Below are 14405 nucleotides of genomic sequence, written 5' to 3' on the forward strand. Positions count from 1 at the left end.
ATACTTGTTTTCTTCTGTTTGTCTTTGAAGACACCTGTTTTCCAATTTATTGCCAATTATCTCACACACACCAAGACACCAAGTTTTAAATGAATTTCAGTTCTAAAGTTAAGTACTGAGAAAAGAAAGAAATGTATTTAAATAGGTAAATTATCTTACCTGCCTTGGCTGCTGAGCTATACGTACTTTGTATGCTTCAGCAATTAACACACCACATGCAGTGTAAGGTTGTAGGAAACAAAGGCAAAAGTAAGGAAATAGAAAACTTCCACTTACTGCAAATGAAAGCAGTCTCATCTGAATTATCAGCACAATCATTCACAAAATCACACAGCTTATCCTTCACAATGCAATGCTTGTTTGCACACATGAATTCTTGAGCAGTACACTTTCTGTCTGAGCTAAGTAGAGGGGAACAATCTTGAAAGGAAATATCATCCACTGCTACATCTCCCATGTAACTGATACCACGCTTTGCCCTAAAGACAATCTTTAAAAAAACGGAAGGAAAGAAAGAAAGAAATCCAATTTCAGTTGAAACATCCAAGAATTCAAAATTTGAGGCAAACATTAAATATATGGCATAAGGTTTGAATTTAATAAAAATATTCCCAAAATGAAATGACCCAAGATGTTTGAGGGTCATCCAACAGATGTGGGAGAGGCAACACCACTGCCTCTTGTCTAGATTTTTAGGGCAGGTGGCATAGAAAACCTGCAGGAGCCACCAACCTACCAATGCTGCAGCTCTCTCATCCAAAACAGTCCCACTTCACTACTTAGAGCCTCATCTCCTATGGGAGGAAGGAGGCCAACTGGCTGACAGAGCATACTAAGAGGAAGAAGATGCAAGTACATCTTTTTTTTTGGCCAATTTTTTTTTGCCACTCCTCAGGTCTGTCCACCCCAACCATGTGAAAGTGAAGATATTGAACCTCAATTCCATGAGGTATTTTTAATTACCCACATCTTTGGAGTTAAAATTATTTTAATTTCCCTTTAACTAAAGTATGTATAAACAATATTCTCCTATGTGTCCTGTTTTTCAGTGAAATCCCACTTACATGGACTCCAAAAAAAAATGATAAATAATTAAAAGTAATAACAAGAGTTGTTAAAATGTTTACAAATTTCATCTTCAATTTGTAACATTACCAATGCATAGAAGAACAAATAACACTGTTTTACAGAACACCAGAAGTCATAAATTGTTTAGTTTTAAATTTCTAAGTGAAATTAATTCAGAATGTTTCTATTAATTTTCTGCATGCCATCTGTATTTGTGTATTAACATAAGAAATATTTTTATTTAAATTCAATTAGCCAACACATATAGTACATCATTAGTTTCAGATGTAGTATTCCAATAATTCATCAGCAGTGTATAATACCCAGTGTTCATCACATCACGTGCCCTTCTTAATACATTTTAAATTAAATTTAGAACAATTCGAAATGAGTTAACAAGGAATACAGATTTACTTCAGTGATTTTACACAAATATGTATTGTTCAAGCTCCCAAACACCTTTTGACAAAATCTAAACTTTTTTCTTGAAAGAATTACAATTTTTTCCTTAAGATGTATTATGCTTTTATGTGACTGTTTGAAAACCTATGTGTTTTCCTTTTAAGATGAGATAATGGAATAATTGAAAATCATGCCTCTCAAATTATGAAAACCAAAACAAAAAATGCAATTTTTATGTAAATGAGCATAGCAAATTTACATAAGTTGTTCTTCATAAGAGATATGCTGGTAAGACCAATAAATTTGATAGAGTGAGAGGTTGAAAGTCATTATGAAGTAAAACTAGACAGAGTAAGGACTACAATGTTCTTATAAGGAAACACTGATAAACTGCAAAGGGTACTCTATTTTCTGGATGTATCTAAACATTTAAACACATGATACAATGTTCTGTGAAAAGGAAATTAGATAATAAGTATTTCCTTATTACTTTGTCTATGTGCAATCCTATAGATGTACTCTCAGGTACCTACCATGTCCAAACGATCAAATCATTGCTTATATCCCAACGCTCCATAAAATCTTGGTTACGATTCCATGGGCTTTAGTACTGAATGTGATTACACTTTTTTAAAAGTATAATTGTATGTTTTCAGTAGAATAAAGGCAGGATCAATTATTTTGGAAAAATCTGAGGAACAATATGGCACAGTGTTTGGATTATGGACTTGTAGATGAACTGTCTAGGCTTAAAGTCCATCTATGCCATTTTGTAGTATGCAACGAGAGCAAGTTCCTTAATATACTGGTCTTTCTGTATTCTGATCTATAAAAGGGGGATAATTATCATATAATTACTATCAAAACTAAGGAGTAAGTATTTCAAATTCATAGAATAGTACTTAGCACTTACTAAGTTCTATGTACATGCCTGCTCTAGTCATGCAAAATAATTAAATACTCTAAGTTTGAGGGCTCTCAGATAAAAGTGAAAACTACTCAGTGCTGATTCTACATATAATTCCTAAAAATATCTTATGCTCAAGGGATAGAGGTATTCTTTTTTCTGAGGTAAAAGGGAATGATACTATGAAAATAGAAGAATCACAGACAGTATGCCTGGCTCATCAACTCTATCTCCAATACATAGTAATGAGCTTTGCACATAGTAGGTGCTTATTAAGTTTGTATTGAAGGAATGAGTGAATCACAAAAAAATATTAAATATTTACAAGCCATCTGATTTTAAGATTCAAATAAGAGTTCTCTTTACTCAAATTTCAATATATGAAAAAGTAAATTTCAGAAAGGCTAAATTAACCAAGTAATTAATAATTGATTCCTCCTGCTGAAATTCCCCCTTAATGTTATTTTGAACATAATTTTACCATACAAATATTCTACTTGCACAGACATGGTTAAGAATTCACTGCCTGGGGTAGAAGCCTATGTCTGGTAGCAGGAAAACCTACTTGTTCTTGCTGAGGTTTCTTCTACCCTCAGTTAAAAGATCTCAGAGACTGAACAGATGGAATCATGTTAATAACAAATTTCATATTGTTCAATTTGAAATTTCAGTCTAATAATTACATCTTCAGGGTGAACTTATTTCTTATCAATTTCCTAAATTATCCACAAATGACCCATAAGAAAACTGGACTCAAGTGAGAAGTCCAAAAACATATGGAATTTATTACACCTACTATTCCAAGAAATTAGGGACAATGATATATCAATGTATTTCTTTAAAGATTTTATTTATTCATGAGAGACACACAGGGAGGCAGAAACAGGCAGAGGGAGAAGATTCCCCACAAGGGAGCCTCACGTGGGACTCGATCCCAGGACCCCGGGATCATGACCTGAGCCAAAGGCAGAGGCTCACCACTGAGCCACCCAGGTGCTCCATGTATTGATGTCTTTACGCAGAGGGAGCTAGCCCGTGCTTCCACTGGAATTGAGAGGGGCTGATCTATCCAGCACATAACTATAGATAGTTACTGAATATTCACAGTAGAACTGGCTACTATTTCTGCATATACAGAGGACTGGAAATGCAATAATTAGTCAAGATATATCTTCTATCTAGAGGTAAATGGTTCTAAACTCACGAAATTAAGCCCTGAGCAATTAAGACTAAGAAAATGTTCCCCAGTATAAATGGGTAACTGAATTCTGAATTCTCCTTCTCCTGATACAAATCTTAAAAATTTTAATCATTAACCCTCATTTTCCAAAAAAATGCCAAACACACACACACACACACACACACACACACATCCATGAGTTATTTTCCTGATAATCCATAAAAAACAAAATCCATACCAATTACCTTGGCATGTAATTATCTTCAATTTAAGCATTTTAATCTATGTACTACTTCTTCTTATTTTAAATTGTTAGATACGTATAAGTCTTATCCTCCTAATATTACTGTAATATACACAGAGACAAATACAGCGGCACACAATTTGGTGCCTCCCCAAATATTTTTGAATTAGGTAAATCTATTACCTCTAGTAAGGTTTAACCACATAATGTGCTTTTAAAAGTCTGTCTTTTAATTAGTTTTGAAATAAATTAACATAATTAATCCACAGTCTCCAAGAATATGTCTGTAAAATCAAGGGAGGTGTTCTTTCTATGAGGGAGGCTGATTGTGAAATGGAGCGTGGTTGGCATTAAAATTACATATTCCTAGAATATGGTTGTCTGGTTGGGAGAAATTAGAACATCTAGAACTGAATTCCTCATGGACATGCTCCATGGCCATGGAGTGTTAGGCATTCATATAACACATCAGGAAGGGAATGGGAAGACTATGAGTGGAGGAAATAAAGTAGGATTACAGGGGAAAAAGCAACAAAACTCCCTCATCACCCAACTGTTTGGATTACAAACCTGTATATGTGATTGAACACCTAAAAACACTTCTACTTTCTTCCACCATGCACCTTGCTGTCCTATTTGAGCTCACAATTTAGAAGTAACATTGTCTTTCTTGCTGAGTACCTATAGGGATAAATCAAGTAAGAGATGTTAAAATATTTGGTCTTGATAAATTTTAAACATTCAGAACTTGCCCAGTGATTTTTAAAAACATTTTATTTATTTTTTTTAAAGATTTATTTATTTATTCATTCAGAGAAAGCGAGAGAGAGGCAGAGACAGGCAGAGGGATAAGCAGGCTCCATGCAGGAATCCTGACGTGGGACTCGATCCCAGGTCCCCAGGATCACACCCCGGGCTGCAGGCAATGCTAAACAGCTGCGCCACAGGGGCTGCCCTTAAAAACATTTTAATATCAACATGAAGTCCCTTAGAGAAAAGTGGGGACAGTTTTCATGAGATATCTTTGTTTTCTATACAGCAGTGTATCTCCAGGATACCTCACAAGCTTTGTGTAATAAAGGTGTACTTGAGAATCTGCCAGTCAAGTCCAACAGGTCTAGGCATCATTTAATTAACTCTTAACTACATTAGCTTAAAAAAAATGACAGAAGTAACAACTGAAATTTTACATATTCAATAATATTCATGAAGTTGAATAGAAAGCACTTATTACTGCCTAAAACATTTTTCTGAGGATGACTTTCTTTCCTCATCCTTCTGGGTTCAGTGGAGACAGTGGTATTACAATGGGAGCCCATTCACTTTTAACAGCACTCCTGGGTGGTCTTAGTGGGCACTGACTCACACTGTTATAGTTAAGATGCTTCTACCAGAGAGCCTTGAAACCTCGAATTCTCAGTACTATAACCTTATTCTAAAGAGAAATTCTGATTAGTCTCAGCAGACAAATTATTCTGGCTCTCCTTTTAGAATGCTACAAACTGAACCAACGAGAGGGTAACTGAAGAGAATAGGGAATAGCAGAACAATTCTACACTTTAAAGTAACTGACTTAGATGGCTTACTTAATTATTTCACAGCACTACATTTTAAAAATACAATGTGTACAACCCAAAGAATCGTTCTGATAAAGGGTTCGTGAAGGTTTTGACTTTGCAAAGTGAAGGTAACTTTTAATGGTTTTATTATCTATTTTCAATTAAATTCAAATAGCTATTTGATTGGAGCATAATTAACATTCAAACTGTTAATTTTATAGAAGTAGAGTTTCTAGACCCTTTAGAATCCCTAGGTAATATGAAGCTAACAAAAATATCACCATGGTTTTAGTCTTTATAATTTAAGTTAAAATAACATGCTTGTATCAAAGTAAAAAAATATATAATTTCTAAAAAATCAAAAACTAGTTTTTGATGAATACTTTTAAAAAGCATGGGAAATAGATCTTTGTATGAATACCATTCTACATATAAATGGCTAAGGAAAATGTGTTCATACACAAAAATAAGGATCACATACATTATCATTTTAAGTATTTGATAAATAAGTACTTATAACATTTCAATAATATTTTCTAAATTTTTACCCAGTAATACAAAATTGTACCTGAAAAAAGAATTAATCTTAACCACAAAATGTGCCAGTTAAATAATTCTCTTTTTCTGATGAAAATCCTATAGTAAGCTGTATTGAATATTTGCCAAAAAAAGCCAATGTAAAACAAATGATAAACTATAACTTTAATCCATAAGACTATTGGATGTTTTTAGTTTATCAAACATGCACACATATTTATAATGCAAATGTACTTTTAAATCACTATTGGTAAGGAGTCTCACAATAAAGAAGATAATTTCCTAAAACTAATAAGTTAATTTAATATATTTCCAAGTTAAAAAAAAAAACAGCATTTAGGGAACTATGTTTATCTATAACTTGTTTGTAAAAATAAATATTTAATAGAGCCAGGAAAAACTTAGACTAAGACAGTAATAAAATGAGGAGACAAAGCACATAATAATAAAATTATAATCAAGGTACAGGGGAAAAAGTGGTTGAGCAGCTGGCCTGCAATCTGTGTCTCTTTTTTTTGGTGGTGGAGGGGGTAGGTGACCTACCTGTAATCTCTTTGCAAATATGCTTTATGTAGACATCTTCGCTAATAAATTAATGGTGTTTGATAAGGGGGGAGAACCCTTTGCTATGCCTGCATTTAGCAAGATATTCCTGGTCTGAAACTTCTCACGGGAAACAACTGTAGAATTTTGAGATTGATCTTTCAGACATCGCTTCCTGGAAAATGCTACATGAAATAGTACAAATGGAGATGTTTGACAACTGAGCTGGCTTGTTCTGTGTAAATGATGCATCTATACATATTACTTAAAATCCCATATATTATATAAGGCATGTCCAATATGAGAGAACAGGATCTAGGGACCTGTACTGAGACTCTAGAACCTCTCTCTGTTTTGCCTGTATAACTTGGTCTTCTAAAAGAAACCAGGAACCCTGGATAAAGTTAACTCCAGGGATAACACAAGATAAAAATGAATCTGGGACATCTTGGATAGAAAGCAAGAAAAGGCTCAAAAATTGATGGGATTGTTAAAGAGACAGAAGTCAGCTTAAAGGGTCTCCTATGAGCAAATCTGGGGCAATTTAAGACACAATTAACTAATAATAATTATAATTGACAATAAAAAATTGAATACAAAAAGGATCCATGAACCCACACTGATGTAAATCAATAAATGGAGAGGTAATTTTGTTGGTGGTGGCAATGCTATTTTTTATAACAGAAAACCAATCAACAAATGTAAACAGAATAATTGAGTTTGAAATAACAATTAAGCTATCATCATAGTAAAATTCATTCCAGTGAAAAATACTAAAGGAAACAAAAACTAGCAAGTAAAATTGACTTGAGAACAGGATTTTATATACTATCAAAATATCTATTCACAAAATATTTATTGATAACAAGTGGAATAAAAGTAATAAGACCTATAGATATCATATACCACCATGGGATGCAGTAAAAGGAACACAATATTGATGCTATTACAACACCAATGTATGTATGTATACATATATATATGTATATATATGTATAATATATGTGTTTATTGAAAATATATATGTGTGTGTTCAAAACTGAGTGGATTCTACATACTGGTTTAGATGATAATATTTTAAAATATCAAAATCATAAAAATCTAGAGAAGATTAAGTAATTAGTCCAGTTTTAAAGACACCAGAAAGAAATGAGTAGGTATGATACATGATCCTATATGGAATATTTTCTATAAAAGATGGTACCGGGACAATGGGCAAAAAAATAGGAACTCTGACTGAATGTTATATCAGAGTTTGTGAGATTCTTGGAACAATTTGAAATAGTTTAAACAATAATTCTGAAATAGTTTATTGTTTTTAAACAAAGAAACAATTTTCAAAAGACAACTGGAAAATGTAGCAGCAGTCCCATCAACAGGAAGAATGGACCTTCAAAGGTCACCAAAGTATGTGTGATCCATTTGAACATGGACACTAAAACCTACACGAAACATCTCAAGTATAAAACTGCACTACACAAAAGCTATAACCTCAGAATAAACCTACTAACCATAAAGTGATTAGTAAAAATGTTCCACTGGCCATTCAAATCCAATTCTGCTAAAGCTGTTTTTTCAATCGTATCATATTGAAACTAGTTAGGTGTTGATAATTACCCATTCTCATCTATTAGAAGACTACATTTTAATAACACTAAATTGAACCATATGAATTTTATAGGGAAAATGTAGAAAGTGCAATTGCCTAAGTAGTACCTGGAGACAACCAACTGTAACACCATTCTCTGAGTCCAGAACACCAGGGTACATTTTGGTCCCATGCGTGAAATAACAGGAGTCAGTATATCAGCCATGCCACCAAATTTTCCATTTGAACTATTAGCATACAGGTACCAGCCATCTGTGGTATTTCTGGGGAAAGTACAAAGTATTTGTCAGATTAAAAAGAGAAGAAGATCATAACATATATAGTTCAACACTGACCATATTTTATTGTTCCATAGGTTTTCCTAAAAGCATAATGATGTTTTACAGCATAATGATGACTCAGAATCTGCAGCAGAAATAACTATTCTCCTGCCTCTTTTCCCTAGCCAGGAGGATGCCACAGTCCGTTCGCTCAAGACTGGCTCTATGTGACCCATTTCTGGAGACTGGGAAATAAGATCGCAGGCCTTAGCCTCATGTCATCCCAGGGGCATTGGGACAGGAGAGTGGGAATCCTTTCCTTCCACCCAGACATGGTTTGATCCCCATGGCTGCCTTTCTGAGGGAGTGTATTCAATTTTTACTTAAGAGATATCTTATGTACAGCTAGAGGAGAAATGTGCCCAACACTGGAGATGTGACTCTCAACAGGGTCCTGTTCTTCTTCATGGCACTGCCAGCAGTGGTCCCAGAGCAAATGACAGCAGAGATGGCAGGGGCATCTGCCCTACATTCCCTCTGCTGTCTGACCCTGTGGTACTAAGACCACTCACCTCCTTCCTCAAAGCCTTCTTGCCTCTGGACATTCCCTGCCTCTATCATTTCCTTCTTTTACAATTATCAGCTCCTTGATGTATCAGCTATCTCCTAGAAAACCAGTGTTTGGAGCAATAAGATTATTTTTGCTTGAGTCTTTTTTCTAAGAAAAGATAAAGAGCTAGCACTGTGGGAATCTTCTTTTTATGCTGTTGTGGTTTACCTTTTTAGAAAACAGTACTTAATAGGATGGATGTCTGACAGAATCAGAGTACCTTTTGGAAACTTGGAAGAGGAGTTCCTCCTCTACTCCCTAAGGAGAGGACCTCTAACTCTCTGCCCTCACCTTGCTCCATGCTGCCTGGGTTTCCATCCCACCCATCATGGACACCACTCACTTTTAATCCTGCTTGTACTGTCACCCCCCACATATCTGGGGGACACTGGTAGCTCTTGGATTTGTTGCTCTCCACTGATCCTTTCCCCTTCCTTGGTCTGGTGGCCCTCAGACAGGCACTACTGGAGTCACCTAGGAACTGGCAACATGACAACAGCCAAGGTTGGGGCCAGTGCCTCGGCCATCCTCCCAAAACAGGCTGAGATGTAACCTTTGAGATGCTAGGCCCATCTCTGATCCTGCCTGCTAGTCTTGAAGGACGGGACTCTGTCTATAGAGATGTCTTCAGAGGGCAGACCAGGAGTGGGACATGAGGGTTGGCTAATGTAAGCTTCCATAGCCACCATCAAGAGGTGGATCCACTGCCACTGGTTGCCCAGATTCCCCACTTATTTTTCCAATAGAGGCCATAGGAGGAAAGGAGTTTACTTAAGAACATTTTAAAGAAATCTTTCATGCCGTAGGGACCTCTTCATCAGAGCACAAGAGTAGGTTGCAATGATTTAGCATTTGTTTGGGGTCAACTCAGGTGTGAGGGAGGTTTGAACCCAGGCCTGAAGTTAGTTTCAAATAATAAATAATAAAACAATTTTTCATTTTCTTCTTTTGCACAGAAGCTGGTAACCTAGGACCTATGTGTAAAGAGCTTTATATGAATATTTTTTGTAGTTGGCTTTCTTGGGTTGGTAAGATACATTCTATTTAAGTTCCTTGAACATTATGGATTCCCCTAATGTGTATGAATGACTGAGGCTTTGTAAATTCAGGGACATTTCTGTGAAAGAAGTTATTTGATGGGGTCAAAGAAGCGAAGGGGAAAAAAAGAAACAAAACAAGTACTCCACCATTTTGATTTTAAATTCATGTATCAGCTGGTACAATGTGCACATGTAATGGTAAAGCCTGAAATTACCAGGTCTAATCTGTAATAACTTAATCGTGTGCTTTTTTTTTTTTTACAATAATGCGGTCACCTTTAGACAGCTTATTTTTTTAACATTTTTAATTGACATATAATTGACAACAATGTTATGAGTTTCAGATATACTACATATTGATTTAATAATTTTATACATTACTCAGTGCTCACCACAGAAAGTGTAGTCACCATCTGCAATCACATATTATTACATTACTGACATTATTCCCTATGCTGAACTTTTTGCCTTTGTGACTTAATTACTTTATAAGTGGAAGTTCAGAGTATGTATCGCTTAATTTATTTCCCCAATCCCCTTATTCACTTCCCCTCAGGAAACCACCAGTTTGTTCTCTGTATTTAAGTTGCTTAAAAAAAAAAAGTCTATTTTTCTGTGCATTCGCTTTGTTTTTCAGATTCTACATGTGAGTAAAATCATATTTTCATGTATGTAAAATAGACTCTTAAGAACCAAATAGTTTGAGTCACATAAAGAATAAAAAAATATGTATAAAAAATTAAAGCATGTAAAATAGAAAGGAAACTGGTCTGAGGTTCTACTTACAGCTAAAAGGCTTTCAAGGTTCAAGTCTAGTCTCTGTTAAATATATGTCAGTTTTATTTAAATATATTTTAATGTTGGTAGATAATTTTTTAAAGTGTGTCTTTTTCCTCCTTACCTCCAAATCAAAGAGGAAAACTCAGGATGAAAACAATTAAATATCAGCATACTTGCCATAAAAGAGTTTATGCTCCTACTTTAAATATCAATTCAAAAAAGAAATAATAAAACATTAAAGACATCTGGGTAACACATAGTGTTTTGAAGTACTAAACGAAGAGCTGATTCTTCACAGTTTGGGCATTCTGGCCCACTTTGATTCATTAGACTTCTTACCACTTTCTCACCAAAATATTATGCTAGAATGTAACTTTGCTATTTATTAAAACCATTTTTATTTTGAAAATTTTATCATTTTTCTTGAGGAAAGAATTATGAGTCAATAGCAAATGGATAGAGAAAAAGACTAAGTATGCATTCAGTCCCCACATACTTATTGTCATTCTTTGCAGTCTTGCCTGCCCCATGCCCTGGAAATACGATTGTGAGCAAAGCATCCAATAGAGTTTGTCCTCTGGCCTCACCATTTACTAGGTGGACAACATTAGGCAGCTTAGTTAATCTCTCTGAACATATTCATTTCTTCATTTATGAATGGTCCATAGAAGGTCTCATTAAGAATTAGAAGTAAAATAAAGGAACATCTAAAATGGTACTTGGCCCATCCTATATATTTAATAAATGTTAGTTGTGATTTGTGGTTATGTTTATGTCATTAGTTGCTGCTAATAGAACAAAGAGTTTAGTGTCCCACAAACCACAGAGTGTATGAATTAAGATCATTTTTAAGAAGCAGGATTATTATATTAATTTAAATTATGTCTCAATAAGTAAGCACTTCCAGCTTCGTTCCTTGCATGCTAATATCCCAGGATCCTAACAGAAGTGGATATATAATTGATTTACTGATTTATAGATTCACTGAGATCTGGCTCAATTTCCACAGATATTCTTTCCTAGACTGACAAACAGACTCTAAGCATCACATGGAAATCTAAAGGAATAAGAAGAGCCAGATCTCTAATGTAAAGGAGAACAAAGAGAATTTATTCTAACATATCTATTCATTATAAAGGTGGAATAATCAAGATAGAGTGGTACTAGACAGGCAAACAGGCCAGGGAAAAAGATGGAACAGTCCTGAAACCAATTTACACACACTTGTACACATGATTTATGAAAAGTTTGGTTCTTCAGAGCAATGACAGAAAAGACAATCCTTTTAATGTATACTGAATAAATTAGGTAGCAATGTGTGGGGGGGGGGTCAAAAAAATAACACTTAGCCGTATTTCACAGCTTTTAAAAAATTATAAATTCTAGGCAGGTTGTACCTGGACTGTAGAAGGTAAAACAATAAAGTTTCTTCTCTACAATAAGGAAATAATATCTTCATGATGTGGAATTGAGAAAGTTTTAATGATATGTAAAAATTACTAACCATAAGGGGAAATATTGAAAAATGGACTGTATTCAAATTAAGGAGTTCTGTTTATTAAAGATACCAAAACAATGATCAAAATGATCACTGAATCATGATTAGTGAATGGGAGGAAAATATGTATCACCTTTAATCAAAATACCATTTATTGACTGCTTACTATGTACCACGCACTATGCCAGACATTCAACAGTATGTGGGTATTTGTATGTTTGTGTGTGTAGGGGCCATGCCTATTTTGTTTCCAATGCAGTACCTGGTTCATAAATCCTCAAAAACTGCTTGACAAACAAAATAAAGGAGTTTAAAATTAGCAGAACACTTGTAGAAATAAAAAGATCAAAGGACTAACAGAACTGTGGATTCAGCTAAAATTGTTTGTAAAAAGTTGACAAAAAGCAACATAAGAAAAGACAAAACAAAAGCTCACAGATCTTGGAGACCATGGAGGAATTAAGTGACTGAAAGTTTGAATTCTGGCAACAATAAAGGCATCTAGTCAACAGTTTTCAATTAGAGATCTCTGTTTTGATTTCCCAGAAGCTACACAATGAAAAACTATGAATGTTTAACTTTTACAAATCAAATTAATTTGATAAAATTCAAACACAGAGATAAATATAAATTTCTAAAACAATTCCTTAAATTATATACTCCTGAAGTATCCCACATATTCAAGAAAAAGAAAAAGGAAAGACATCAGGAGATAGAGGGGCACCTGGGTGGCTCAGTTGGTTAAGTGTCTGCCCTCACCTCGAGTCATGATCTCAGGGTCCTGAGATCAAGCCCCACATCTGGCTCCCTGCTCAGGGGGAGCCTGCTTCTCTCTCTACCTCTGCTCCCAACTCATGCTCACTCACATGCACTCTCCCTCTCAAATAAATAAAAATCTTAAAAAAAAAAAAAAAGATCTACTTTTAAAATGCAAGTAAGAAAATTGCATTCATGTTTTTACATCATACTATGAACACAGTGTGGGCGTAGCAGTACATTGTTGGTCACCAATATTACCTGCATTAATTGTGGGTACATGATGTATGTGCTCAAGTATCCCAGAGCATGCTATTTTAAAGAAAGTCTCCCAGGCCACATAGGATAATCAGTTTCTGAAGTCTTGACATGGGATGCCTGGGTGGCTCAGTGGTTGAGCATCTGCCTTTGGCTCAGGGAGCTATCCCAGAGTCCTGGGATCAAGTCCCACATGAGGCTTCCTGCATGGAGCTTGTTTCTCCCTCTGCTTATATCTCTGCCTCTCTCTCCCTCTCTCTCTCTCTCTGTCTCTCATGAATAAATAAATAAAGTCTTTAAAAAATAAATAAAGTCTTAATGCTACACAAATTAAGCAAATAAAATACTGACTTATTTGAGAATCTCCTGGGTATTCACTTTAATTAGTAAGAAAAAAATACGCTTGAATGGACAAATCAAAATATTTTTGAGTTGAGTCAACTGACCTTTGACCCTATATATACACAACATCAGGGATGTATTCTCCAGACTTATTCTTTGGGCTGAAAAATACCTTTTCATTCATTATGATACAATAGGCTTTTTTAGCATACTTGATGAGATATGATCTACTAAAAGTTGTCACCAACTTTATTAGCTTCATGTGTAGCAGAATATACAAAGTGCTCAATAGCACAGTTTTTCTAATGGTTTCCATAGCATTACTCTAGTATCGATAATGTACAATTCTTGTTTTTGGAAACTAACTGCTCCCCTACCAGAGCCACCAACTCTACTGTGTGAGACAAACAAAATCCCTGATCTATCAACTGCTGTAGTAGACTTCTTAAGCAAGCCAGACCAATTAGAGGCTCTTGTGGGGGATTTTTAGAATATAGGGTAAGAAAAAAGGCATATTCCCTCTTGAGTGTCAAATCATACTAGCTGAGACCCCAAGGTTTGAAGCCAGTTCTCCCTGACTCCCAAATTCCATACATGCCATCTATTCTATGCTTCAGTGATACAGAATAAGAGATTAAAAAAATAATAAAAGGTTATATTTGACATTATGGTCCTTTCAATACACAATGATCCCACCATCCTGCTTAGCAATATTCAATACAGGAGCACCTGGGTTGCTCAGTAGGGTAAGCATCTGACTCTTGGTTTAGGCTCAGGTCATGATTTCAGGGTCCTGGGATTGAGCCCCATAT

The 14405-nt window shown here is 35.1% G+C and overlaps 1 protein-coding gene across 1 annotated transcript in view; it reads right to left on the reverse strand.

The window, feature by feature from the left end:
- The window catches only part of MALRD1 (MAM and LDL receptor class A domain containing 1), a 754089-nt gene that overhangs the window by 448407 nt on the left and 291277 nt on the right, over positions 1-14405 (reverse strand). Inside the window, 4 exon segments of the mRNA XM_038532060.1 lie at positions 277-490; positions 4372-4482; positions 8157-8185; positions 8188-8312. Coding sequence (XP_038387988.1) covers positions 277-490; positions 4372-4482; positions 8157-8185; positions 8188-8312 — 479 coding nt within the window.

Source organism: Canis lupus, chromosome 2 (genome assembly GCF_011100685.1).
Source record: "Canis lupus familiaris isolate Mischka breed German Shepherd chromosome 2, alternate assembly UU_Cfam_GSD_1.0, whole genome shotgun sequence".
Lineage (NCBI taxonomy): Eukaryota > Metazoa > Chordata > Mammalia > Carnivora > Canidae > Canis > Canis lupus.